Here is a 24,511-nt window from a genome sequence, read left to right on the forward strand (position 1 = left end):
ATTGGTCTAATCTGGACTTTTCATATATGGGACCTATATATATAAAAGGCACTTAGCTAAGTGACCATCCGACTGGCCGGTAGGTATGACACTCACCACTAGGGGGCAGACGCTCAATGCAGGAGCCTTCAAGCCCTGGCGCCGCCCTAGGTGCAGCCAGCCAGGGAGGGACTGTGGAAGGTTGGCGCCAGGGCATGTCCAGCCCATCTTGCCCAGTTCTACCCCGACGGCCACCTTCTAATTAATTTCCTTTTAATATGCACAAATCTGTGCAGTGGGGCACTAGTTACATAATAACTAGAGGCCTGGTGCACAAAACTTGTGCACACGGGGGGGGTGGAGGGGTCCCTCAGCCCAGATTGCGAGAGGGCGCAGGTCAGGCCAAGGGACTCCATCGGTGCATGATTGGGGCCAGGGAGGGATGCAGGAGGTTGGCCAGCTGGGGAGGGACCGCGGGAAGGCTCCAGTCCTGATTGGCAGGACCCCAGCAGCAAGTAACCTACTGGTTGGAGTGTCTGCCCTGTGGTGGTCAGTGCACGTCATAGTGACTAGTCGACTGGTCGACCGTCTGCTCCCTGGTGGTCAGTGCAAGTGTTTGAGTGGCCTTAGCATATCATTAGCATATTATGCTTTGGTTGAATGGACGACTGGACACTTAGCGTATTAGACTTTTATTATATAGGATGATCTTTTGTGACTGGCTTGTCTTCACTTAGCTTAAGGTTTTGAAGTTCCTCCATGTTTATCAGGACTTCATTCCTTTTTATAATAACTAAAGAAAAACAAAATACCATTCAGGACAAACAAAATAAGTCTGAACTGAAGGTATTCTGGGCCTGCTAGTTTGAACTCTGAAGTATAGATTAAGTTTTTTATTCCCTGTTATTTTTAACATGAACCCCCCCCCCCCCCGAATTATCGTTTTGATACCTTCTCGTTGTTAGATAAAGGAAACTTTAGTGTTATTTATCTTGGGTGTACTTTTTTTCCTGCTGGCAGTGTTATTTGCTTCCTGGTGTGAACCCCTCCCCCTCTCTCCCCCCCCAGCATAAGAAGAAAAGAAATGTAGCTATTAGTAGATACAGGGGCTACTTACAGTGTTGGAAAGAGTTTCCAAAAGAAACAAATCTCAGTTTAACAATACTTTGTAGCTTGTTGCCAAATTTTTATGTGGTTCAAGGGGATTTTTTTCCTATAGGAATATTTATCTCTTATTTTATAATTTTTTAAATTCTTTATTGTTGAAAGTATTAACATATGTCTCTTTTTTCTCCCCCTCGACCTCTCCCAGCCTACTCCTGCCTCCCAGCACAGGATCTCACCCCCCTATTGTTCATGTCCATTGGTTATGCTTATACCAGTATACATGCGTGCAACTCTTTTGGTTGATCTCTTACCCCCCCCCCCCTTATTTTATAATTTTAATGGGAAAATAGGCTTGATACACAGAATTTATTTGTATGTTTCATTAGTTAGAAAATTTTGGAATTTAGCATATCACTCCCTCAATAGCAAAGTACTCTCTTGAGGTAATCTGGATTTCAAGTTATCCCTGACATTTCAAGAGATTTAAAGGTGGCATTTATAAATTACTTTGCAAAGGTTTTTAGACCCATATAATAGAATTGAGGTTATAAAATATAAATTTAGTCATAGATTTGTAAAGCGTATGCTTTGGATATTTTGAAAAGGAAGAGGGACTTAAAGGATCTGTAAGGATCCAAGGTAAGAAAACTAGCATAGAAGACAGCATTCTAGTTTGATTTGAGCCTTTTTAATTTAATACAAAATAGCTTATTTTAAAAAGTAAATTTATTTTTAAGATCTTTATTGTTGAAAGTATTCCATAGGTACTCCTTTTTCCCCCATCAACCTCTTCCAGCCCGTTCCCATCCTCCCCCACACCCCAGGCCCTTACTACCTCCTTCTCTGTGCCCATGGGTTATGCGTATATACATACAAGTTCATTGATTGGTCTCTTCCCACCCACCCTCCCCTTCCCTCTGAGATTCAACAGTCTGTTCATGCTTCTAAAAATATATATTTTTATTGATTTCAGAGAGGAAGGGAGAGGCAGAGAGAGAGAGAAACATTAATGATGAGAGAGAATCATTAATCAGCTGCCTCTTGCACACCCCACACTGAGGATCGAGCCCATAACCCCTACATATGCCCCGACTGGAAAGCGAACTGTGACCTGATTATAGGTTGATGCTCAACCACTGAGCCATGCTGGCTGGGATAAAAGAAATTTTTTTAATCCTCATTTGAGGATATGTACATTGATTTGAGGAAGAGAGAGAGAGAGAGAGATTAATCAGTTGCCTCCCATACTCACCCCAACTGGGGATTGAACCCAAAACCTAGGTATGTGCCCTGACTGGGAATTGAACCTGCAAACTTTTTAGTGTATAGGATAATGCTCCAACCAACCGAGCCACCCAGCTGAGGCAAAAGTAAGATCTTTTAAAACCAGATAACTCATTGGAAGTATAGGAAACTTTAGTAAGAGAAAAATATGGACTATTCAGTTTCTCCTGAGATCTAAAATGTAACAGAACAGTGTGAAAATATATTGAAAATGTTTATTACATAAGTAATATATGAATATGTTCTTGAACAAATTCAACCAATTCAGAGGTAGAGTAAAAATCAAAAGAGCCCTTTATCCCACTCATCTAGGAAGTATTAGATTTTTAAAAAATAACTGCATAATTATAATATGTCAGTGTCCACTGCTAAATGTCAGTTGGAAAGGAATAATATAAATGTCTGTTGGTCTCCCCGTCTCCCTACTTTCTCTTTTGTTTTTTTAATATATTTTATTGATTTTTTATAGAGAGGAGGGGAGAGGGATAGAGAGTTAGAAACATCAATGAGAGAGAAACATCGATCAGCTGCCTCCTGCACACTCCCCACTGGGGATGTGCCCGCAATCAAGGTACATGCCCTTGACTGGAATCGAACCTGGGACCCTTCAGTCCGCAGGCCAACGATGCTCTATCCACTGAGCCAAACTAGCCAGGGCGCCTACTTTCTCTTATCCTTTCCCCGCACCCTCCTCAGGGCCTGGAAATGTAAATAGAAAATTTTTAAGGCTCCAATGCACAATTTTATAATTAACAAAAGCCTTGATTATGCTGTACATATTTGACTATGTTTTAATTTTTCCTTTGCAGTGATGAGTGAATTTGATACATTTTAAGATATGCTTAGATAGCCCTAACCGGTTTGGCTCAGTGGATAAAGCGTCGGCCTGCGGACTGAAGGGTCCCAGGTTCGATTCCGGTCAAGGGCATGTATCTAGGTTGCATGCACATCCCCAGTAGGGGGTGTGCAGGAGGCAGCTGGTCAATGTTTCTCTCTCATCGATGTTTCTAACTCCCTATCCCTCTCTCTTCCTCTCTGTAAAAAACCAATAAAATATATATATATATATATATAAAAAAAAGATACGCTTAGATAAGTTCAGACTTTTCGATAAACCAGGTTGCCTGAAAATTTATCATAGGATTTAATGAATTTAAAACTATGACATACATATTTCCCAACTTTATATATATTTAATATATTTGTTCTTTAATATTTTGATAAATGAAACAATTCTTAGTGCTTTTTTTAAAATATTAATATTTTCTCGTTCTGTTAGTTGATTGAATCAACCAGCACAATGGATGGAGCAATTGCTGCTGCCTTGCTGATGTTTGGTGATGCAGGTATGCCTAACTTAGTTTCAAACTATATTGACTTATTACATAAGAATATCTTTTCACTTTTAATATCTATAATAATAAAAGTGTAATATGCAAATTGACCAAACGGCTGAACAGCGGAATGACCGTCCGGATGACCTTCTGCATGAAGCCGCAGCTGCAAGGCAACGGCCAAGGTGGCCAGGGCTGCAAAGGCCTCCCCTTTCATGAATTTCTTGCATCTGGTCTCTAGTTGCTCTATAATTTACCAAGTTCCTACATGAATTCTTATAGAATACTTACGAGATATTAGTAACTTCATCATTTTTAGATGAATAAACTGAATCTTAAGGTTAAGTGACTTACCTGAGTTCATACAGCTATTTCGGAACCCAGTTTTCTAGATTGATTCTCTCCCCTTCTCCCCACCCCTGCCAAAAAAAAAAAAAAGGGAGGGGCAGCTTTCCATTGGTAATTTTGCTTGTTTTCTACAGATCAGATTTCATAACAAGTTTTGGAAGATATATAATTTTTTCTTAAGTATCCTTTCTAATTGCATTGTGGTTTTATTCACAGGTCTACAAATCTGAGTCAGTAGGAACATAATGTCTTGTGGGAAGTCCTAGCTGGAAATCATCATTCCTTCATTTAGTAAATACTTATGCTAAGTTCCAGTCTTGGGATACAAAGTAAATGCATTTAAAGGAGCTTGCAATATAAAAGCAATTTTTTAAGTAAATGCCATCTTGATTTTTTTTAACTTGTACATACCAAACAGGTAAAAATAACTTGTAATCTTACTACCAAAAAGTAAGGAAGGAAAGCAAACCCGTACTTCAGTAACCACTCTTAAATTTGCTTTGTATAATTTTCAGCTTTTACATTGCTTATACATACCATTATACAACACACAGGAGGTTATGAATGTAATTATAGTACTGGTTTGCATTTTTTAAATTTATTAGGGAACATTTGTTAACATGTAGGACCTGTACAATTCTGTTTACTGCTTACCACCCAAAATCTTGTCTCCTTTCATCACCATATATTGACCCCCTTTACCCTCTGGTAACAACCATACTATTGTCTGTGTCTATGAGTTTGTTTTTTTTGTTCATTTGTTACTTTCTACTTTATATTCCACGTGTAAGTAAAATCATACGGTTCGTGTCCTTTTTCACTGACTTACTTTACTTAGCATGATACTCTCAGGATCTATTCATGTTGTCACAAATGGCAGTATCAAATCCCTTTTATGGCTGAGTAGTAGTCCACTGTATATATGTACCATATCACCTTTATCCAATCAACAAACAACACTCAGGTTGTTTCCATGTCTTGGCCACTGTGAATAATGCTGTAGTTAACATAGAGGTACAGATATCTTTGCAAATAAATGTTTTCAAACTTTTCAGGTAGATTACCAGAAGAGGAATTGCTGGGTCATATAGTAGCTCTATTCTTAATGTTTTTTTTAAGAACTTCCATAATGTTGTTCATAGTGACAATACCAATTTACATTCCCACTAGCAATATATGAAGGTTCTTTTACATCCTCTCTAACACTTGTTATTTCTTGTCATGTTGATAATAGCTATTTTAACAAGTATGAGGTATTAACTCATTGTGGTTTTGATGTACATTTCCCTTATAACTAGTGAATTTGTGCATCTTTACATATATCTGTTGGCCATTGTATGTCTTCTGGGAAAAGTGTCTGTTCAGCACCTCTGTCCAATTTTTAATTGGATTGTTTGTTTTTTTGTTGTTGAATTATAATAGTTTTTATATATTTTGGATATTAGCCCTTTATTGAAGGTATCATTAGGGAATATCTTCTCCCATTCATTGATAGCCTTTTTTGTTGTTGTTAACAGTTTCTCATACTGTGCAGTTTTTTAATTCAGCACAATCCATTCATTTATTTTTGCTTTTATTTCTTTTGCCTTTGAGGTCAAGTTCATAAAAACCTCTGAGATGAAGATCCATTAAGTTTAGTATTCATGTACCTATGCTTTTTTCCATATATTTTATTTTTTTCAGATCTTATATTTAAGTTTTTAATTCATTTGAGTTAATTTTTGTAAATGGTGTCAGATAGAAATTTAGTTTAATTTTTTTGTATGTGGCTTTTCAAATTTTCCAATTTCATTTATTGAAGGTATTTCCTTTTACCATAGTATGTTTTTGGCACCTTTGTAAAAAATCAGTTGCTCATGTATGTGTGAGTTTATTTCTGGGCTCTCAGTTCTGTTCCGTTGGTGTGTGTGTCTATTTTTCTGTCAATATCTTACTGTTTTGTAGTATAATTTGAAATCAAGGAAATGTGATACCTCCAGCTTTGTTTTTCCCCCCTCGGGATTGCTTTGGCCGTTTGGGGTCTTGTATGGTTCCTTACAAATTTGATGTTTTTTTTTTTTTTTTTTTTGATGGGTTTTTTTTTGTTGTTGTTTTTTATCTATTTCTTTGAAAAATGCCTTTGGGTTTTTTATGGGGATTGCATTAAATCTGTATATTGCTTTAGGCCAGTGATGGCGAACCTTTTGAGCTCGGCATGTCAGCATTTTGAAAAACCCTAATTTAACTCTGGTGCCGTGTCACATATAGAAATTTTTTGATATTTGCAACCATAGTAAAACAAAGACTTATATTTTTGATATTTATTTTATATATTTAAAGGCCATTTAACAAAGAAAAATAAACCAAAAAAAAATGAGTTCGCGTGTCTCCTCTGACACGGGTGTCATAGGTTCGCCATCACTGCTTTAGGCAATAAGGCCATTTTAACTATGTTCATTTTTTTCAATCCATGAACATGGAATATCTTTCCTTTGTTTTTTTTTAAATTTCTTTCAACACTGTCTTGTAGTTTTCAGTGTATCGGTCCTTCACTTCCTCTGTTAAGTTTATTACTAAGTGTATTAGCCTTTTTGTTGCAATTACAAATGAGATTGTTTTCTTTATTTTTCTGAAATTTCACTGTTAGTACATAGGAACACAGCAGATTTAAAATTCGTTTTAATTAAAAAAATTTTTTTTATTGATTCCAGAGGGAGGGAGGGAGGGAAGAAGGAAAAGAGAGAGAGAAAGAAACATCAGTTGGCTGCCTCCCACATGTGTTCCATGTGGGGATCAAACACACAACTCGGGTATGTGCCCTGACCAGGAAATCAAACCCACCATCTTTTGATTTTGATGTATGGGATGACCCTCCAACAAACACCACATCGGCCAGGGTGGAATGCCGCAGATTTTTATGCATTGATTTTGCATCCTGCAATTTTACTGTATTTATTTATTGTTTCTAAGTCTTGGTGGAGTCTTTTAGGTTTTCTATATTATGTCATCTGCAAAAAGTGAGTCTACTTCTTCATTTCCAGTTTGATGCCCTTTATTTCTTTCTCTTGCCTGTTGCTCTGACTAGGACTCCCAGTACAAGGTTGAGTAACAGTGGCGAGAATGGGCATCCTTGTCTTGTTCCTAATCTTAGAGGAAAAACTTTCAGTTTTTCACCATTGAGTGTGATATTATCTGAGGGTTTGTCTTGTAGCCTTTATTATATTGAGGTACTTTCCTTCTGTACTCATTTTATTGAGTGTTTTAATCATAAATGGATGTCATATCTTATCAAACACTTATTCTGCATCTGTTAATGATTATGTGATTTTATCTTTTATTTTGATAATGTAATGTATCACCTTGATTTTGCACATGTTGAACCATCCTTGTGGAAAGAACCCATTTGGTTGTGATGTATTATCTTTTTAATACCTTATTGTATTCAGTTTGCTAGTATTGTTTAGGATTTTTGCATCTATGTTCATTAGTGATATTTTTTGTGTGGTTGTTGTTCCTGCCAGGTCTTGGTATCAGGGTAATGTTGGTCTCATAAAATGAGTTAGGAAATATTCCCTCTTTAACTTTTGGGGAATTTTAGAAGAATAGATACTATATCTTATTTGAATGGTAGAATTCACACTAGGGAAGCTATCTTATCCTTGACTTTTTGTTTATGAGAGGATTTTTTTTGTGTGGGGGTTTGTTGTTTTTTTTGTGTGTGTGTGTGTGTGTTTAAAAATATTTTTATTGATTTCAGAGAGGAAGGGAGGGGGAGAGAGAGACAGAAATATCAATTATGTGAATCATCGATTGGCTGCCTCCTGCATACCCCCCACTGGGGATTGAGCCCACAACTTGGACATGTGACCTGACCAGGTTTGTGATCTCCTGGTTCATAGGTCAATGCTCAACCACTGAGCCATGCTGGCTGTTCTCCAATTCATTCTTAATCTCATTTATTGCATTATTGAGTTCTTCAGCTCCAGAATTTCTTTTTTTTTAAATGTATGTTTTATTGATTTCAGAGAGTAAGGGAGAGGGAGAGAGAGATAAAAAACATCAATGATGAGAGAATCATTGATTGGCTGCCTCCTGCACACCCCACACTGAGGATTGAGCCCCCAACCCGGGCATGTGCCCTGACCAGGAATAAGAACCGTGAACTCCTGCTTCATAGGTCGATGCTCAACCACTGAGCCACACCGGCCGGGCCAGAATTTCTTTGTTGGCTCAGTTGGATAGAGCATGATCAAAAGGATGCTGGTTTGATTCCCAGTTACGGCACATTGATCCCCAGTCGGGAGTTTAGGGGAGGCAACCAATTGATTTAAGTCAAGTGGCAAGTTACATGGAAAGAAGGAATTGGGGTTTTCTTGCTTCTTAAGTAAACTTCCATACTTCATCTTGGAAAGGACTAGATAGTCATATCAGTCATCTTCATCTTTAGTACTATGCATTTTGTAGGTATGGTGGCTTTGTCTTGCCAAAATAAGATAACCATCAATATATGAAATCATTAAGATGGGAAATTATTTTGGGTATATTTGGACAATTTTCAACAAAAGGCTTTTTAAAATACCTGTAAGAGATCTTGGACAGTTCCACAAGTCATGATGTTGGACATAAGTTTTACAATAAGTTTATCTTTTATAGAAAATATCAACTTGCATATTAAGCAGTAAGGGTGTATTTTATACATTGCTTTCTGAATGTTTTTATTTATAAATACTAAGTTACAAAAAAATAGTATCCAAAATTTTTACTTTTTTTTAAAAGGTACTAATATGAACTTACTCATATTGTCAGGAGTTTCCCTAGCTATTTTTTCCACTTCTCTATATGTATGAGAATAGGCAAAACATTTTTGTGTATCATCCTATTATCTCTGCTGTTTTGTAACATTTTCATTTATTAGAGACATCTTTCCATGTTACTTTAAATATCTGCCTCTTTTCTAATAGTGGCATATGTGTGTATCCTAATTTGTGTAATATCTTGGGCATTAAGACATTTTGGTAACATTTTTGTGTATATGCCTAAGCAGACATTTCCATCAGATCTGTGGAAAGAATACCTGGAAAAGGAATTGTTGGACTAAAAGCTATACAGAGCTAAAATTCAGAGATGTATTTTTTAGATTGCCTTCCAGAAAGGTTGTTACAATTCATCAATTCGTACTATTTGCCCTGTGTCCATTTACTACTCTTTTTAATCTTATGACGAACAAAAAATTATTACTTAAGTTGAGCCTCTTTTTGTTTTGTTTTTTTTCTGTTGAACTGCCTATTTGTGTTCTTTGTCCATATTTTTTTTTTGTTTCATCTTTTGTTTTTAAATATTGAATTTACATAAAATTTATTTTTATCTGGGGTATGTGGAACATCTAATTTTTCCCCCCTTGAAATTGGTGATGGGTACTCCCAATAAAAGATAAGAATGTATGAAACATAATTTGAAATTGATAGTGTAGCATATTAAATTTCTAATTAATAATTATAAATAGCATAGGTTGAGAGATAGGTAACTAAGCATTATGTGCTGTTATATAACTTTTTGTACAAAAAATGTAGTTTTGCATTTCTCCCACATTTAATTGCACATTCTTGCCTTTATCCATTTTATATACATGCAAAGATTTGGTGCTATGGTATTAAACCCTACCCCCCCACACCCCCAACCCCCACACCACCACCAAAAAAAAAAGAAGAAAAAAAAAGATGTATTGACAAATATATAAGGCTAAAAAATTCTTTTTTTTTTTAAATATATTTTGACTGATTTCAGATTTCAGAGAGAGAAAGGGAGAGGGAGAGAGAAATAGAAACATCAATGTTGAGAGAGAATCATGGATCAGCTGCCTCCTGCACGCCCCCTACTGGGGATTGAGTTCTCAACCAGGACATGTGTCTTGAACCAGGAATTGAACACTGACCTCCTGGTTCATGGGTCAACCCTCAGCCAATGAGCCACACTGGCAGGGCTAGGCTAAAGAATTCTTTATTGACAAAACAAAGTTTTTGTTCTTTTAGTAAAGAAACATGTCTAACCCTAACTGGTTTGGCTCAGTGGATAGAGCGTCGGCCTGAGGACTGAGGGGTCCCGGGTTTGATTCCGGTCAAGGGCATGTACCTTGGTTGCGGGCACATCCCCAGTAGGGGGTGTGCAAGAGGCAGCTGATCGATGTTTCTCTCTCATCGATGTTTCTAGCTCTCTATCCCTCTCCCTTCCTCTCTTAAAAACTCAATAAAATATATTTTAAGAAAAGAAAAGCAAAGAAAACATGTCTAGGTGATACGGCATAAGTGATCTAGTTTGAAGTTTTTTTCAGACTTAGACTATTCCTAATCGTGTTTGCTTAACCCCAACAAATATATGGGTGATAATGAGGTGGTAGTTATACTTCCCCTTTCTTAAAGTGGATGCTAGAAGTTAGTTGGCATATAATAATGCACATTTACTTTATGAAATAAATTGAAAAAAAATGTAAGCATGTAATTATTTTGTTACATCCATATTATGAAGTTTTCTGGCTTACAACTTAAAAGTTGTCCAGCTTGTATTTATTTTGAATATTATATTTCTACAGCTTTTATTTCTAACTGCATAGTTAGGATGCTGACATAATTAATATTGAAATCTTAAACCTTTGTGAAATTATAACAAATGCTTTCATATTAGCACAGTAGTATGTCTAAGGAATTTGCTCGCTGAAAGTAAAAGTATTTAAGTGATAGGTCAATGTATACAAAGTATAAATAAGTGACAGCTTTTTAAAATCATGTACAGTGAGTCTAGTTTTCTTTTAGTCTTGGCAGAATATGCAGATTTTCATTATTGTTAGACTCTTGTCTTACTATTATTTTTAGGTTAAGAGCATCATTTGCTTGAGGTATCTATTTCAGTTCCTCCTTATTTGTTAAAATACAGCACTACCTAGTTTGTAGGTTTGTTTTGGAAAGTAAATGAAGCAACAGTTGACTAGTATAAAAGTCCTCTGCAAAGCCTGGTACATAGTATACAATTATTGATGTCAGTGATGCTATTCAGATAAGCTACAATGATGGGACTCAACTTTTTCTTACCGATGAACACTACATCACTGAGGAGAAACCCTCCTCCCAATATTGCAGTGAAGAATTACTCATCAATTTAGTGATGTATGTTTTTAGCATTAAATATGTTGGTTTACAAATATATTATTACAGTGATTTCTACTTTTGAAAGACTGGAGTCTCTGTTCACTTTTCCTTCAATTCTATTGATACTTGTTGAGTAGACATGCCAAAGAAACAACATTGGACCTGATGTTAAGAGGACAATCTGCAAATGTATTCCTTATGATAACACTTTTGCATTAATGATTCTTATACTTATCTGTACAAATTTTGAGTGTTCTTTTCTGTTCTAAAAGGTGGTGGACCCAGGAAAAGAAAGTTATCTTCTTCTTCAGACACAAATGAGGAAGATGAATTTAATGATGATCAACCCATAAAAAAGAAGAGACTGGATCATGTAAGTTACATTTGAATTGCACTATCAAAATTACCTGGTTAAGCACAGAAAATGTTGTTTATGGACATCAGACCTAAAAATCCACCTAAATGAATCTTCTTTCTTTTCTCTCAATACCAAGTCAGAAAATCAGTTTTTGCATTTCTTTTTTTTTAATATATTTTTTATTGATTTTTTACAGAGAGGAAGGGAGAGGGATAGAGAGCCAGAAACATCGATGAGAGAGAAACATCAATCAGCCGCCTCCTGCACACTCCCCACTGGGGATGTGCCCGCAACCAAGGTACATGCCCCTGACCGGAATCTAACCTGGGACCCTTGAGCCCACAGGCTGACGCTCTATCCACTGGGCCAAACTGGTTAGGGCAGTTTTTGCATTTCATTTGTGATTGTTTTGTTTTCTTTTTAATTTATCTAGTATTAATTATTCACCTCTTAGTTATAAAATTAATTTTTAGGATATTCTAATGCAGCCATGGGCAAACTACAGCCCGCGGGCCAGATCCGGCCCATTTGAAATGAATAAAACTATTGAAAAAAAAGACCGTACCCTTTTATGTAATGATGTTTACTTTGAATTTATATTAGTTCACACAAACACTCCATCCATGCTTTTGTTCCGGCCCTCTGGTCCAGTGTAAGAACCCATTGTGGCCCTTGAGTCAAAAAGTTTGCCCACCCCTGTTCTAATGGCATATATTTATACATTTAAAATTTTTTCATGGAAGTTATACTAGAGGCCCGCTGCATGATATTTGTGCGGGGCGGGGGGGGGGTGTCCCCTCAGCCCAGCCTGCACCCTCTGCAATCTGGGACCCCTCAGACATCCCTCTCACAATCCGGAACCACTGGCTCCTGCCTGATCACCCCTAACTGACCCCCCTGCCAGCTGGGTCACCCCGGACTGACTGCCTGCCTGCCTGATCGCCCCTAACTGCCCCTCCTGCCAGCTGGGTCACTCCGAACTGCCTCCCCTGTCGGCCTGGTTGCCTCTTACTGCCCCCGCTACTGGCCTGGTCACCCCCAACTGCTGCCCCACCAGCCTGGTTGCCCGTCGCTGCCTCCTCTCCTGCCAGCCTTGTCACCCCCAACTGCGCCCCCTGCCGGCCTGGTTGCCCCACGCAGCCTGCTGCTCAGTTGTTTGGCCGCCCCTCACTAACCCCCCTGCTGGCCTGGTCGTCCCCAACTGCCCTCCCCTACTGGCCTGGTTGCCCCACACAGTCTGCTGCTCAGTCGTTTGGTTGTCCCTCACTAACCTCCCTGCTGGCCTGGTCGTCCCACACCGCCTGTTCGGTCATCTGTTCAGTTGCTTTGGTTGCGACGGTCGCTTAGGCTTTTATATATATAGATTTTATATGTAGATAATACTTATGAAAAACCGTTGTTACCACCACCAGCACTGTTTCCTCCTTCCCAGTGGCAACTACTTATAACTCTTCTGGATGACTTTGACATTTAACTGGTTACCTACATTAATAGTGGTTATGCTTTTATTGGGTTGCTCTAATTTTTCATTATTTACTTATTTTATTTAAAAATTGTTTTTGAGTTTTGGAAAGAGACAGACAAACACAAGGACATGAGAGAGAACATCGATTGTTTGTCTCCTGCATGCGCCCCAACCAGGGATCAAACCCAAACAGTATGTGCCCTGACCGGGAATCGAAACCGCCACCTTTTGGTGCATGGGACAGCGCTCCAGCCTATTGAGCCACACGAGCCAGGGCTGCTCTAGTTTTTTACTAACTTTTACTTACTTTATGTATAGAACTACTAAGAGGCCTCCCAGTAAAAGCAGACATAATCTTCCCTGTTCATTCAGAAAACACAGTTTCTTTTTGGTAATAAAAATAAAATACCACAACTAACACAGTAACCTCTTTTACTGTGATTTAGTCAGTATAAGAAGCCCAAATAGCCAGGTGGCCTTCTCTACCCTAATTTAATGGGACAATCATTATGTCCCTACATAGAAACATTCTTCCCTTGGGAACTAATACTGATGGGAAGTAAAAATTCTGTGAGTAGGTTATTTTGTGTTTTTGGGTTTTTTTTAAACATATTTTTATTGATTTCAGAGAGGAAGGGAGGGAGAGAGAGAGAAACATCAATGATTAGCGAGAACCATTGATTGGCTGCCTTCTGCACACCCCCTATTGGGGGTCAGGCCCTCAACCCAGGCATGTCCCCTTGACTGGAATCGAACCCGGGACCCTTCAGTCTGCAGGCTGACACTTTATACACTGAGCCAAAACGTCTAGGGCAGGGGTGGGCAAACTTTTTGACTCGAGGGCCACAATGGGTTCTTAAACTGGACCGGAGGGCCGGAACAAAAGCATGGATGGAGTGTATGTGTGAACTAATATAAATTCAAAGTAAACATCATTACATAAAAGGGTACGGTCTTTTTTTTTTTTTTTAGTTTTATTCATTTCAAACGGGCCGGATCCGGCCCGTGGGCCGTAGTTTGCCCACGGCTGGTCTAGGGCATCTGTGAGTAGGTTTTTAGGTATGAGGAAGTGCTGTAGTGTGAGAGACAAAGGCCCACGTTTTAGTTTACACATCTACATATAATGACTATCTGAAAATAGCATCATATTTTTTGCTGATTCAGAACACTTGCCCTGCTTGTACATCCTGATGCAATATATCAGAGTGTTATCTGCTAGTTCACATGCTGAACTTTCACTAAACAATACTACATCTGTAAGACAGCTGCTTTTAGGTGTTGAGGCACATAGTAAAATCAGTGAACTTCCTGAGCATGAATCTATTGATGCACTTTTCTTCCAATGAAATTAGCTCCCAGTCAGAAGCATTGTTGTGTTTCAGTGTGCTATGACTGAGAATGAGGCTTTCTATATATCTGTATAAGATGTATTCTCTGGGGCTGCCATAATAAAGTACCACAAACTGAATAGCTTAAACAATAGAAATATGTTGTCTCACAGTTCTGGAAGCTAGAAGTCCAAGATAAAGGTGTCAGAAGGATTGATTCCTTCTGAGGGCTGTCCCATCCCTCTCTCCTGGATTCTGATGGTTTGCTGGCAACTTTAGTGTTTCTAGGCTTGTAGATCTCTGTCTTCATCTTCACATTGCATGCTCCTTGTGTGCGTGTCTTATTATTTGAAGTGAGCATTTAAAATGCTATTTGCTGTTACTGAAGGTAAGAGTGCAGATATGGTTATAAAATTTTGGAAGAGATTTAACATTAGGAAGGCATTGCTACAATTATAGAAGCCTGTAGTGATACAATGGAGGGTTACATTAAGTATGGGGGAAAGTTCTCCTTAATTTGTGATTCTTCAGATATATTTTTAAAATTCAAAACAAGTGTGTTGACATAGGAAAACAGGTTGGCTTTGAGGAGGTAGAAAATGGAGATGTTAAAGTTTCAAGGGTCCCATTCCTGATCTAGCCACAGAAGACTTGAAGTAGGTTGCACCTAATGGCTATGTAGTTGCAAAATGTGAAGATGATGATGATGATGAAAACCTAAAGGCTTCACTGGGACAGCGTAACACATCAAGTTACCAGGTTTTTTAAGTGCTGTTGAAAACAGACTGGTTTGAAGGTAATGGCTTACTGCTGAGTGTAATAGGAGAGTCGTGATGCATGGCATCCAGTTGAATTTGGAATCATACAGGCAACTTTAGTATGAAAGGAAGAAGCTAGAAAAGCTCCATAGATTTATTTATTTTATTTGTTTTTTAATTCACTATTTATAGTTTCAGCCAGTATAGGAGAGATAACAGAAGTACAATGAGCCATGCCCTTCTATAGCTGGTGCAACTGTGCATTTTCAGATAGCGCGCGCCCCCCCCCCCCCCCCCACTTCACAGTAACATATCTGCAACCAGACCTTCCAGTGCTAATACCCCCAAGAACATTTCAGTTCAGATTTATCATGCCATTTTTAACACTGTAGTTTTTATTTTCATGATTTTGCACAGCACGGTAATTTTTGGAAATGCATACAAGTTATAGCAGAACAGAGTAGTTATCAGCAAAAGCAGATCTGACCTTGCTTCAAAACCATGTGGGTCTGTGCTGGGATTTTTCTATTAGGCTTGCCAGAGACGTCATGCAGCATCCTTATTAACCCAGATTCTTAAAGAATCATTGCATCTGCTCAATAGTCATGAAATCCAAGTGGCAGAGCACATTGTACTGCACCCTCGACCTACTACAGAGCCTTCTCTTAATCTGGACCCTATTCATAACTGACAATGTTAAGGGCTATTTCCTAAACAGAGTAGAGCAGCACACACTGCAGTTAAGTATACCTTGCCTCCAATATCCAGAGGCCAACCAAGTGTTGTGTCTTCTTTTTGTTTAAGAGTGGAATATGCAACACACTCCATAAAAATCTTGAAAGCGGTGGGCCCCAGAATTTGAGGGTGGTTATTTCCCACTCTGACATGTATGTATCTTACCAAGGCCATCTAAAGCACCATTGCTTCCTGCTTACCAAGTTCAGTCAATATGATATCTTTAGTGTAGAGCAGTGGTTGGCAAACTGCGGCTCGTGAGCCACATGCGGCTCTTTGGCCCCTTGAGTGTGGCTCTTCCACAAAATACCACGTGCGGGCGCGCCCGTACAGTGTGATTGAAACTTCGTGGCCCATGCGCAGAAGTCGGTATTTTGCGGAAGAGCCACACTCAAGAGGCCAAAGAGCCGCATGTGACTCGTGAGCCACAGTTTGCCGACCACTGGTGTAGAGGAACAAAGTCATTCTGTGGACTGTGGAAAACAGTCAGAGTCCTTGAGTACTTTATTATGAAAGAGAGCAGGAGAGTAACCAAAACCTGAGGCCAGTGAAGGTGTATCTATCACTGACTTGCTCAAGTAAAAACAAATTGCTTCTACTTGCCCTTTCTAATCGGTATAGGGGAGAAAAAAGCATCTGCCAGATTGATAACTGCATAGTTATATTGATCTGTTCCATTAAAGGTACTACATCTGGTATAGCAGCTGCAATTGGGGTCATCATCTGTTTATGTCCACCCAAAATAATTTTCCAAGACCCGTCCAGCTTTTGCATAGGCCAAGGAGGCACATTGCATTGGGATGGGACAGCGATGTCAGTCTCTGCAGTTCCTTCAGGAATAATGGTATTGGTGCTGCTGCCGCTGTAGAGGGCTAAATTGGGGGCTTGGATTTGGTATTACCTAAAATAATGGCCCTTACTCCATGGGTCAAGGAGCTAATACGGGGTTTCTGCCAGTGCCAAATATGTCTGTTCCAGCTTTTCATTCTGGAACCAGAAAAATAGCTACAGGACTGACTCATAACCACTGGACCCACAGAGACAGATTTGGGCCCAAACGCCAATCACCTGGCATTGGTAAAGCTCTGATGTAACCTCTGGACTGCATAGGAATTTTCAGTTGCAGGGATTAGCAGAGCTGGCAGAAGCATGGATCCGAGAGCAAATAGCAAATGATAGGAACACTCTCTGCTGAGTATTTTAATTTGTGCTATCATATATTTGATTCCCAAAAGATGTTTACAATTTCCCAAGTCTTTAAACCATTTTTTATTGAGGTAAAATTCATAGTATAAAATTAGCCATTTTAGAATGAACAATTCAGTGGCATTTAATATGTTCACAGTATTGTTGCAACTACCCCTTCTGTCTAGTTCCAAAACATTTTATCACCCCATAATAGCATGCCATACCTTTTAAGCAGTTTCTCTTCTCTTCTCCCCGCAGCCCCTGGCAGCTACCACTCTGCTCTTTGTCTCTATGTATTTACCTATTTAGACACCTAAGTTTCTATTTCTGGTTATTATCTGTCCTGTGACCTCTAAAAGGCTTGTTCTTGGAGTTTCAGTGTCTTTAGCTATAAAATAAGTGTGGCATTATGAATTTTTGAGGGCTTTGAAATGCTTTCTCCAAATATTAGTGTTTTTTTATTCCCCTGCTCAAAATACTATTGCTTTTTGATAAATGATCTCAGTTTGGCACTTCAAGCCTTATTCAATATTAGTTCTGGTTTTAGTTTTCAGCCCTTAGCCTATCCATGGTCTCTGTGCTTTAGCCCAAATAGACCAGTTACTATTACAAAAACATGTGCAGTTTTCTTCCTGCTCCAAATTTCCATAGCATTTTTTAAGTGGTTCATGAAACTTTAGTTTCAATTTTTAACATACAGGTACTATACATACATTATACACAACATTTTATTTGTCTCTATCCTGTGGAACCTCATCTTCCTGTGTGCAAGTGAGGTATCACAATTTATTTTTAACTTAGGTAGTGACAGAAAAAATATTGCATTAATTTGTTGGCTAAGAAAGAAAATAGAAGAGAAAGTATGAGACTGTATTTTTCTTTATCTTGTGTGTATAGCATGTAGTACAGATCTAAGCAGAGTAGACAGATAAATGCTTTTGGATTGACTAAAATACAAGGTATTTCTTAGGCATAAACCCAAGGAATCTTTTTTGTTTAAATGTGGAATTTTAACCAGTTTCTTCAAGTGATATTAGGTGACACAGAAAGAGGAAAGAGATTGTGCATATGAGTAACCATAATTGTAATTCCCAGATTGATGTTTAATTTATATATTGTTTGGTTTCACCTAAGTGTTTTTTTTAATTGATTGACTTTTTTGGAGAAATATCAGTTTGTTTTACTTATTGATGCATCCATTGTTTGATTCTTTTTCTTTTCTTTTTTTAAAATATATTTTATTGATTTTTTACAGAGAGGAAGGGAGAGGGATGGAGAGTTAGAAACATCCATGAGAGAGAAGCATCGATCAGCTGCCTCCTGCACACCCCCTACTGGGGATGTGCCCACAACCAAGGTACATGCCCTTGACCGGAATCAAACCTGGACCCTTCAGTCCCCAGGCTGACGCTCTATCCACTGAGCCAAACCAGCTAGGGCTGATTCTTTTTTTAAAAAATATATTTTTATTGATTTCAGGGAGGAAGGGAGCGGGAGAGAGAGAGAAACATCAATGATAAGAATCATTGATCAGCCTCCTGCATGCCCTCTTCTGGGGGTCGAGCCATCAACCTGGGCATGTGTCCTGACCGGGAATCCAGCCATGACCTCCCAGTTCATAGGTCGATGCTCAACCACTGCACCATGCCAGCCAAGCCTGGTTGATTCTTAAATGTGCCCTGACTGGGGACCAAACCTGCAACCTTGGCGTATTGGGACAATGCGGTAACCAGCTGAGCTATCTGACCAGGGCCCACATAAGTTTTTTGTCTTTTTTTTTTTTTAATCATTGTGTCACTGTGTGTGTGTGTGTGTGTGTGTGTGTGTGTGTGTGTATTGATTTCAGAGAGGAAGGGAGAGAGAGAGAGAGAGAGAAACATCAATGATGAGAGAGAATCATTGATTGGCTGCCTCCTCTATGCTCCCTACTAGGGATTGAGCCTGCAACCCTGGCATGTACACTTGACCGGAATCGAATCTGGGACCCTTTGGTCCGCAGGCCGACACTCTATCACTGAGCCAAACCAGCTAGGGCCATCGTGTCACTTTTATGTTCTGACTGAGCAATTTATATTTAAGCCATTTTGTGAATCAAGACTGAAGTAAAAGTAAATGTTTTTTTTCCTCTCAGTATTTGAAATTGGAAGTATGAAACTGAACACAGATGAGATTTTTTTTTTTTCCAATGGCTTGGAGAGACTTCAATATACCTGAATTATTTCAGGTTAATTTGAGAAACATGCTAGTTCATTGCTTTGTTTTGTTTGTTTTTTCTTTTTTAGGAGATTTATCTCATTTTGACGACTGTATGAATGAAGTGTGAGTTGTCAATTGTTGGATATGCAATCAAAGTCTTTCAGAGATCTTAAACCAGCAATAATTTTTTATCCTTAAACACATAAATTTATCAATTTTCATGTGAACAAAATGAAACAGTTTTGGATTCTTCAGATTGAATGTGATAACTTCCAAATCAAGTCAAAATACAAATGTAATTTGTCTTTAGCCTCTGGTTATTGATAATCTCTTAAACTGGTTCTCTTTTTCTCCTCATTAGGGAGAGGAATCAAATGAGTCTGCAGAATCTAGCAATATTTGGGAAAAGCAGGAAAGTATTGTATTGAAATTGCAAAAGGAATTTCCCCATTTGGGTAGAAAGGTGAGTAATGTACTGAGATTTAATCAGCATGTACTAAGTGTTTGTATTACAAAATAGTGTTTGAGATATAAAAGCTTTGGATGAGTTTTACATTTTTCTAATTAAATATTTTTTCTTTAAAATATCTTTATACGGCTTGTTAATTCTTTACATTGTTTATTTACCATATTTGCAAACTATAGTATCAGCATTATAACCATAATCATAACAAACATGATTGTAGTAACAATTGTGAACTTATGTATAAAATATAAATTATCTAGAAAGCAATGTATAACTCCAAGTCAGCTTTTTTACCTTTTTTTCCTGTTCTATTTTTTTTTAATTGATTTTTTTACAGAGAGGAAGGGAGAGGGATAGAGAGATACATCGATCAGCTGCCTCCTGCACACTCCCAACTGGGGTTGTGCCCGCAACCAAGGTACATGCCCTTGACTGGAATCGAACCTGGGACCCTTGAGTCCGTAGGCTGACGCTCTATCCACTGAGCCAAACCGGTTAGGGCTGTTCTATTTTTTTTTAATTTCTCATAAAAAATTTTAAAGTATAGCCCTGGCCAGGGTGATTCAGTGGTTAGAGTCTCGGCCCTCACACCACAGGGTCTTGGGTTCGTTCCCGGTCAAGGGTACATGCCTCGGTTGTTGGTTCGCTCCCCACCCCTGGTTGGGCCTAGTGCAGGAGGCAACCAATCAATGGATGTGCCTCTCCCACATCAATGTTTCTCTCCCCCGCTTCCACTCTCTCTGAAATGCAATGGGAAAAATATCCTCAAGTGAGGATTAACAACAACATAAAAAGAATTTTAAAGTGTAATACTGCATTTCATTGTGCTAATATTCTGTAAGCTTTGTTCTATTTGCCAGATAGTGAAAATACTTTGAGTCATTAAAAAGACCCATACCAAGCATGCTGGTGCTAATAGGGCCACAGTTTAATCACATGATCGTATATGGCAGCGTGTTTTGTTTAACATTTAGAATACTTGCATTTGATTTATTCAGGTATATGTACAGGTAGTACATCTGTTAATTCTGATGAGCTGAATGCAAAATCTTATTGCTATACTCCTTTTTTAAATATGTTGGAACTATATGTTTTGAAATTTACAGTTTGTAAAAGCCCGGCTATATATAGAAATTTAATTGAGCAAACACTTTTTAATCCTCTGATGTTCAGAGCATTTCATTGGGAAAGTAAAAATGCAAAAGAAGTCAAACTTCCTTCCCTTTGACAACTGTTATATATCTGTGGAGGTGAAATTATATAAACAGACAGCATTTGTAAAGCAGCATGAAAACAAGTGTGAAATAATCAGATGAATTCTATTACGTTTTCAGGTGATTTTCTTATTTTTAAAAGAGCATAAAAGTTTTCTAGGAGCTGCTAATTTTAGATTTTTAATAAAAACATCAATAACTTATATCTAGGAACTAAGGGATGTACTCAAGGAACATGAATGGATGTACACAGAAGCCTTAGAATCTTTAAAAGTGTTTGCAGAAGATCAAGGTAATTGTCCATTCTGTGTTATTATTATAGAAAATACATACTCCCGTTATATTCTATATTTTAATTAATAAGAAAATAGTAAATCTATTATCTAGTAATTAGAGAATGGGATTGTAAAAGATAGTAGAAACAGTAATGGGAAAAAAATGTAAAATGACCCGTTTCCAAATGTTTTGGCCTATTCTTTATGATAGTGTAAAATGAAATAATAAATATATTTTTCTGTTTGGAAAACTTTCTTTGATATTTATGGCTACTTGTAAACTACCATGTTTTATTGAATACAAAAAAAAAACAAAAAAACCACTACATTTTTTTGCATTTTAACAGCTCTCTGAATGGATCTTAATGATTGATGGTGTCACTGTAATGTAGAAGTCCTAGCCTGCACTTGCATGAATGTCAAAAGTACCACTATCAGAAACTTAAAAGATGGGAATCACTGGCATGGAAGAAAGTCTGGTGGAACACTAACCTTAGGACCCAAATAGTGTATGAGAAGTAGTGGGGCAGAGTTGAATCACTCATGTTTAGTTAACATCCTTAAGCAAGAATTAAGTATACTAGCTCTTTATAATTAGCTTTAGGTTTTTCTTGTTTTGAAAATGATTTCTTTTAAGAATGGCTATACTACAAATGCTTTCGTTGGCACAGAGAATGATATTGTGTGGAGTAAAGAAAGCCACTGATATCACCAATTCTGAGTCAGAAAATTGATTCAGAAGAGATAGGTTATGAGGTGAAGAAATTACCCTATTTATCTTGCTTATTTTTTTTAATATATGCACAAGAATGAAGGCGTATGATAATCAATGTGTAAGTCTAAATGCTCTTTGAGTAGGTAAAACAAAAACATTCTAAATAATAAAGTCTTGTGTAAAAACTAATTGGTACATATTTTCTTACTGGTACATTAAAATTGTACCTTCAATCACAGGCATGTTAGAAATCTGGAATATGATTTATTAATCAGTGATAAAGCAGTGGTGTCTTTTAATATATTTAAATACTTTTTTGTTAAGTAATGATAAACTTAGACTACTTAGAGGTAGTAAGGGAAAAATTAATTATAATATGGAAGGTTTTAATTTGGGTGAGTCTTGTTATTGCTATACCCATCAGTGTTGGCATAGGAATGGGCTGCAAAGTAACATCTGGGACATGTGGGTATGAAGCTGCCATTTATATTTTCAGGACCTTTGTTAGAAAATGCGGATTTATAATTAATACACTTTGAAAAAGAAGTTATCACCTGTTTTTGAAACTATTTTAACTTATGAATAACTTCAAATTGTACTTCGGTATTTCTCTTTAGTGTGTATCAAGATTTAACTATAATTTATAGTTGAATTTTGTATTCAGAAGAAAGATACACATGTTTAAATATTTTTCTTATTTGAAGTGTTACATCATTTAATTTATATCATTGTAATTTAGTTATTTTTGTCTTTGTACACAGAATATGCTTCACAAAGTGAGTTTCCAAATGGAAAAGAAGTTTCTTCAAGAAGTCAAAATTATCCTAAAAGTATAGCTAAAGCAAAACTAAAACAGAAATATGCCATGAAAGCACAAAATGGTTTTAACAAGAAACGTAAAAAAAATGCATTTAATCCGAAGAGAGTTACTGAAGACTCTGAATATGATTCAGGTTCTGAGGCAGGTAGTTCACTAGATGAGGACTATAGTAGTGGTGAAGAAGTGATGGAGGATGGCTATAAAGGTAAAATTCTTCACTTCCTTCAAGATGCTTCAGTTGCTGAACTTACTTTGATTCCTCAGTGTTCTCAGAAAAAGGCTCAGAAGATAACAGAACTCCGGCCCTTTAATAGTTGGGAAGCTCTGGTAAGGCTACATTCTTTATCTCCCCCTGTGTGTGTGTGTGTATGTTTAATTCACAGTACCGTTTATACTCAACGTGTCTTCAGCCCAGGGAAGCATAGATGGGTGGCCTTATCCTCTGTAGAGGCAAACATTACTTTCATTGTAAGCCAATAGTATTTCAAATAGTGTCATATGACCTAATTTTGAATGAATTAAGGGGTGATTTTCCTGAAAAAAAACCCAAGCTGATTGGCTGGGCATACTGTCACTCATTCTTTTGCATAGAAACTTGGTTCATTTCACTGCAGAAGAAGAAATTAGAGCTTACATTTAGAAAGGAGTTGTTTGCTAGCCTGTTCTGATCTGTTACTGCTGATACACCATGCAGAAAGCAAGAATGTGGCAGAAATTTTACTGCAACTACGTGAAGAGCAGTAGCAACATCCAGGGGAGCTCTATAATTCAAGATGCCAGCCTAGGTGTTTTATGCTTCTCCACAAAAGAAACAATTGTTTATTTTCTTTTTCTTTTAAAAGTGACAGCTCTAACATGTTTTTCTTGGTTAAACAACGCGGCCATTTTATGGAGTATATCAGGCTGCAGCGTTTTTAATTGGAAAGATAGAAAAGTGTGGAAGCCTAGAATTCAAGCGTTAGGGGAAGGGAAGGCATAAGCACTGGTAAGTACACTCTGCATGATCATTTTCTGGAATTTGATTTCCTATAAACAAGTTTTAGTCAGAATACTTGTATTATGAGTTTTATAAATGTGAACAATCAGCAAATCTTATTCATACTCCTGTCTTTTTAAAATGTTGCTTCAACTTTTGTGAGAATGTGGACTTTATAGTATGAATTGTATATATAGGCCCTGCAGTGAAAGCGATATGGATTATTTTTTACAGTTTTAGAAGATAAACTGACTCTTGATGCTTTATAAATGTTTATGAAGTTTTTATTCGCTAACTTAGGGAGAAGTTGCTTTTGTGATTAATTTTATACTTGTGACAAACCTATATGAGCAAAAGTTCCCTTGACAAATGTCTTGAAGTGTTGTTATCGGAAGGTTCCTAAACAATGGTTGTAAAAGCATGTTTTAAAAAATTAAAATACATGAAAAATATAGAAACAAAATGACTAGTATTTCTCAGCTTTAGAAAAAAAGTCATTTGTTTTGCCTGAGCCTTTGCTCTTGCAGAAAACATCTGTCAAAGCAGGCCCTTCAAACATGTTCAGCTTTGCCTGAGTGATTTATTTGTTCAAGTATTTGCTGAAGGGCTTTCTTGTTCATCTTTTCTTCCTTTTTTAATTTCTTTTCATCTTTAATAGTCTCCTCTGTTATTGCAGGGTTGCTGTTGCTCAGGCTTGTTGGGATTCTAACTTATTTAATAAGGAATGCAGTTATCCGCACTAGTGTGTTTAGTCACTGTAACTACTTGCCCAAATATAATAACAGTAAATTAAACCAGTTGTATGTGCCAGATGCTTTTTAAAATATTCAGCAACTTAACATGTAGA

At 37.5% G+C, this 24,511-nt stretch overlaps 1 protein-coding gene across 10 annotated transcripts in view; it reads left to right on the forward strand.

The window, feature by feature from the left end:
- Positions 1 to 24,511, forward strand: part of SMARCAD1 (SWI/SNF-related, matrix-associated actin-dependent regulator of chromatin, subfamily a, containing DEAD/H box 1) — a 90,966-nt gene that overhangs the window by 18,253 nt on the left and 48,202 nt on the right. For 6 of the 10 annotated variants that reach the window (XM_036339817.1, XM_036339826.1, XM_036339822.1 and 3 more), the window contains exons 5-9: positions 3,650 to 3,716; positions 11,443 to 11,543; positions 19,560 to 19,661; positions 21,089 to 21,170; positions 22,630 to 23,015. In XM_036339817.1, coding sequence (XP_036195710.1) covers positions 3,650 to 3,716; positions 11,443 to 11,543; positions 19,560 to 19,661; positions 21,089 to 21,170; positions 22,630 to 23,015 — 738 coding nt within the window. Of the gene's footprint in view, positions 1 to 3,649; positions 3,717 to 4,268; positions 4,382 to 4,453; positions 4,471 to 11,442; positions 11,544 to 19,559; positions 19,662 to 20,853; positions 20,999 to 21,088; positions 21,171 to 22,629; positions 23,016 to 24,511 lie in introns of those variants that run through there. The other 4 variants (XM_036339849.1, XM_036339878.1, XM_036339860.1 and 1 more) reach the window with 4 other exon arrangements.

The sequence above is a fragment of the Myotis myotis genome, unplaced genomic scaffold, assembly GCF_014108235.1.
Source record: "Myotis myotis isolate mMyoMyo1 unplaced genomic scaffold, mMyoMyo1.p scaffold_m19_p_1, whole genome shotgun sequence".
NCBI lineage: Eukaryota > Metazoa > Chordata > Mammalia > Chiroptera > Vespertilionidae > Myotis > Myotis myotis.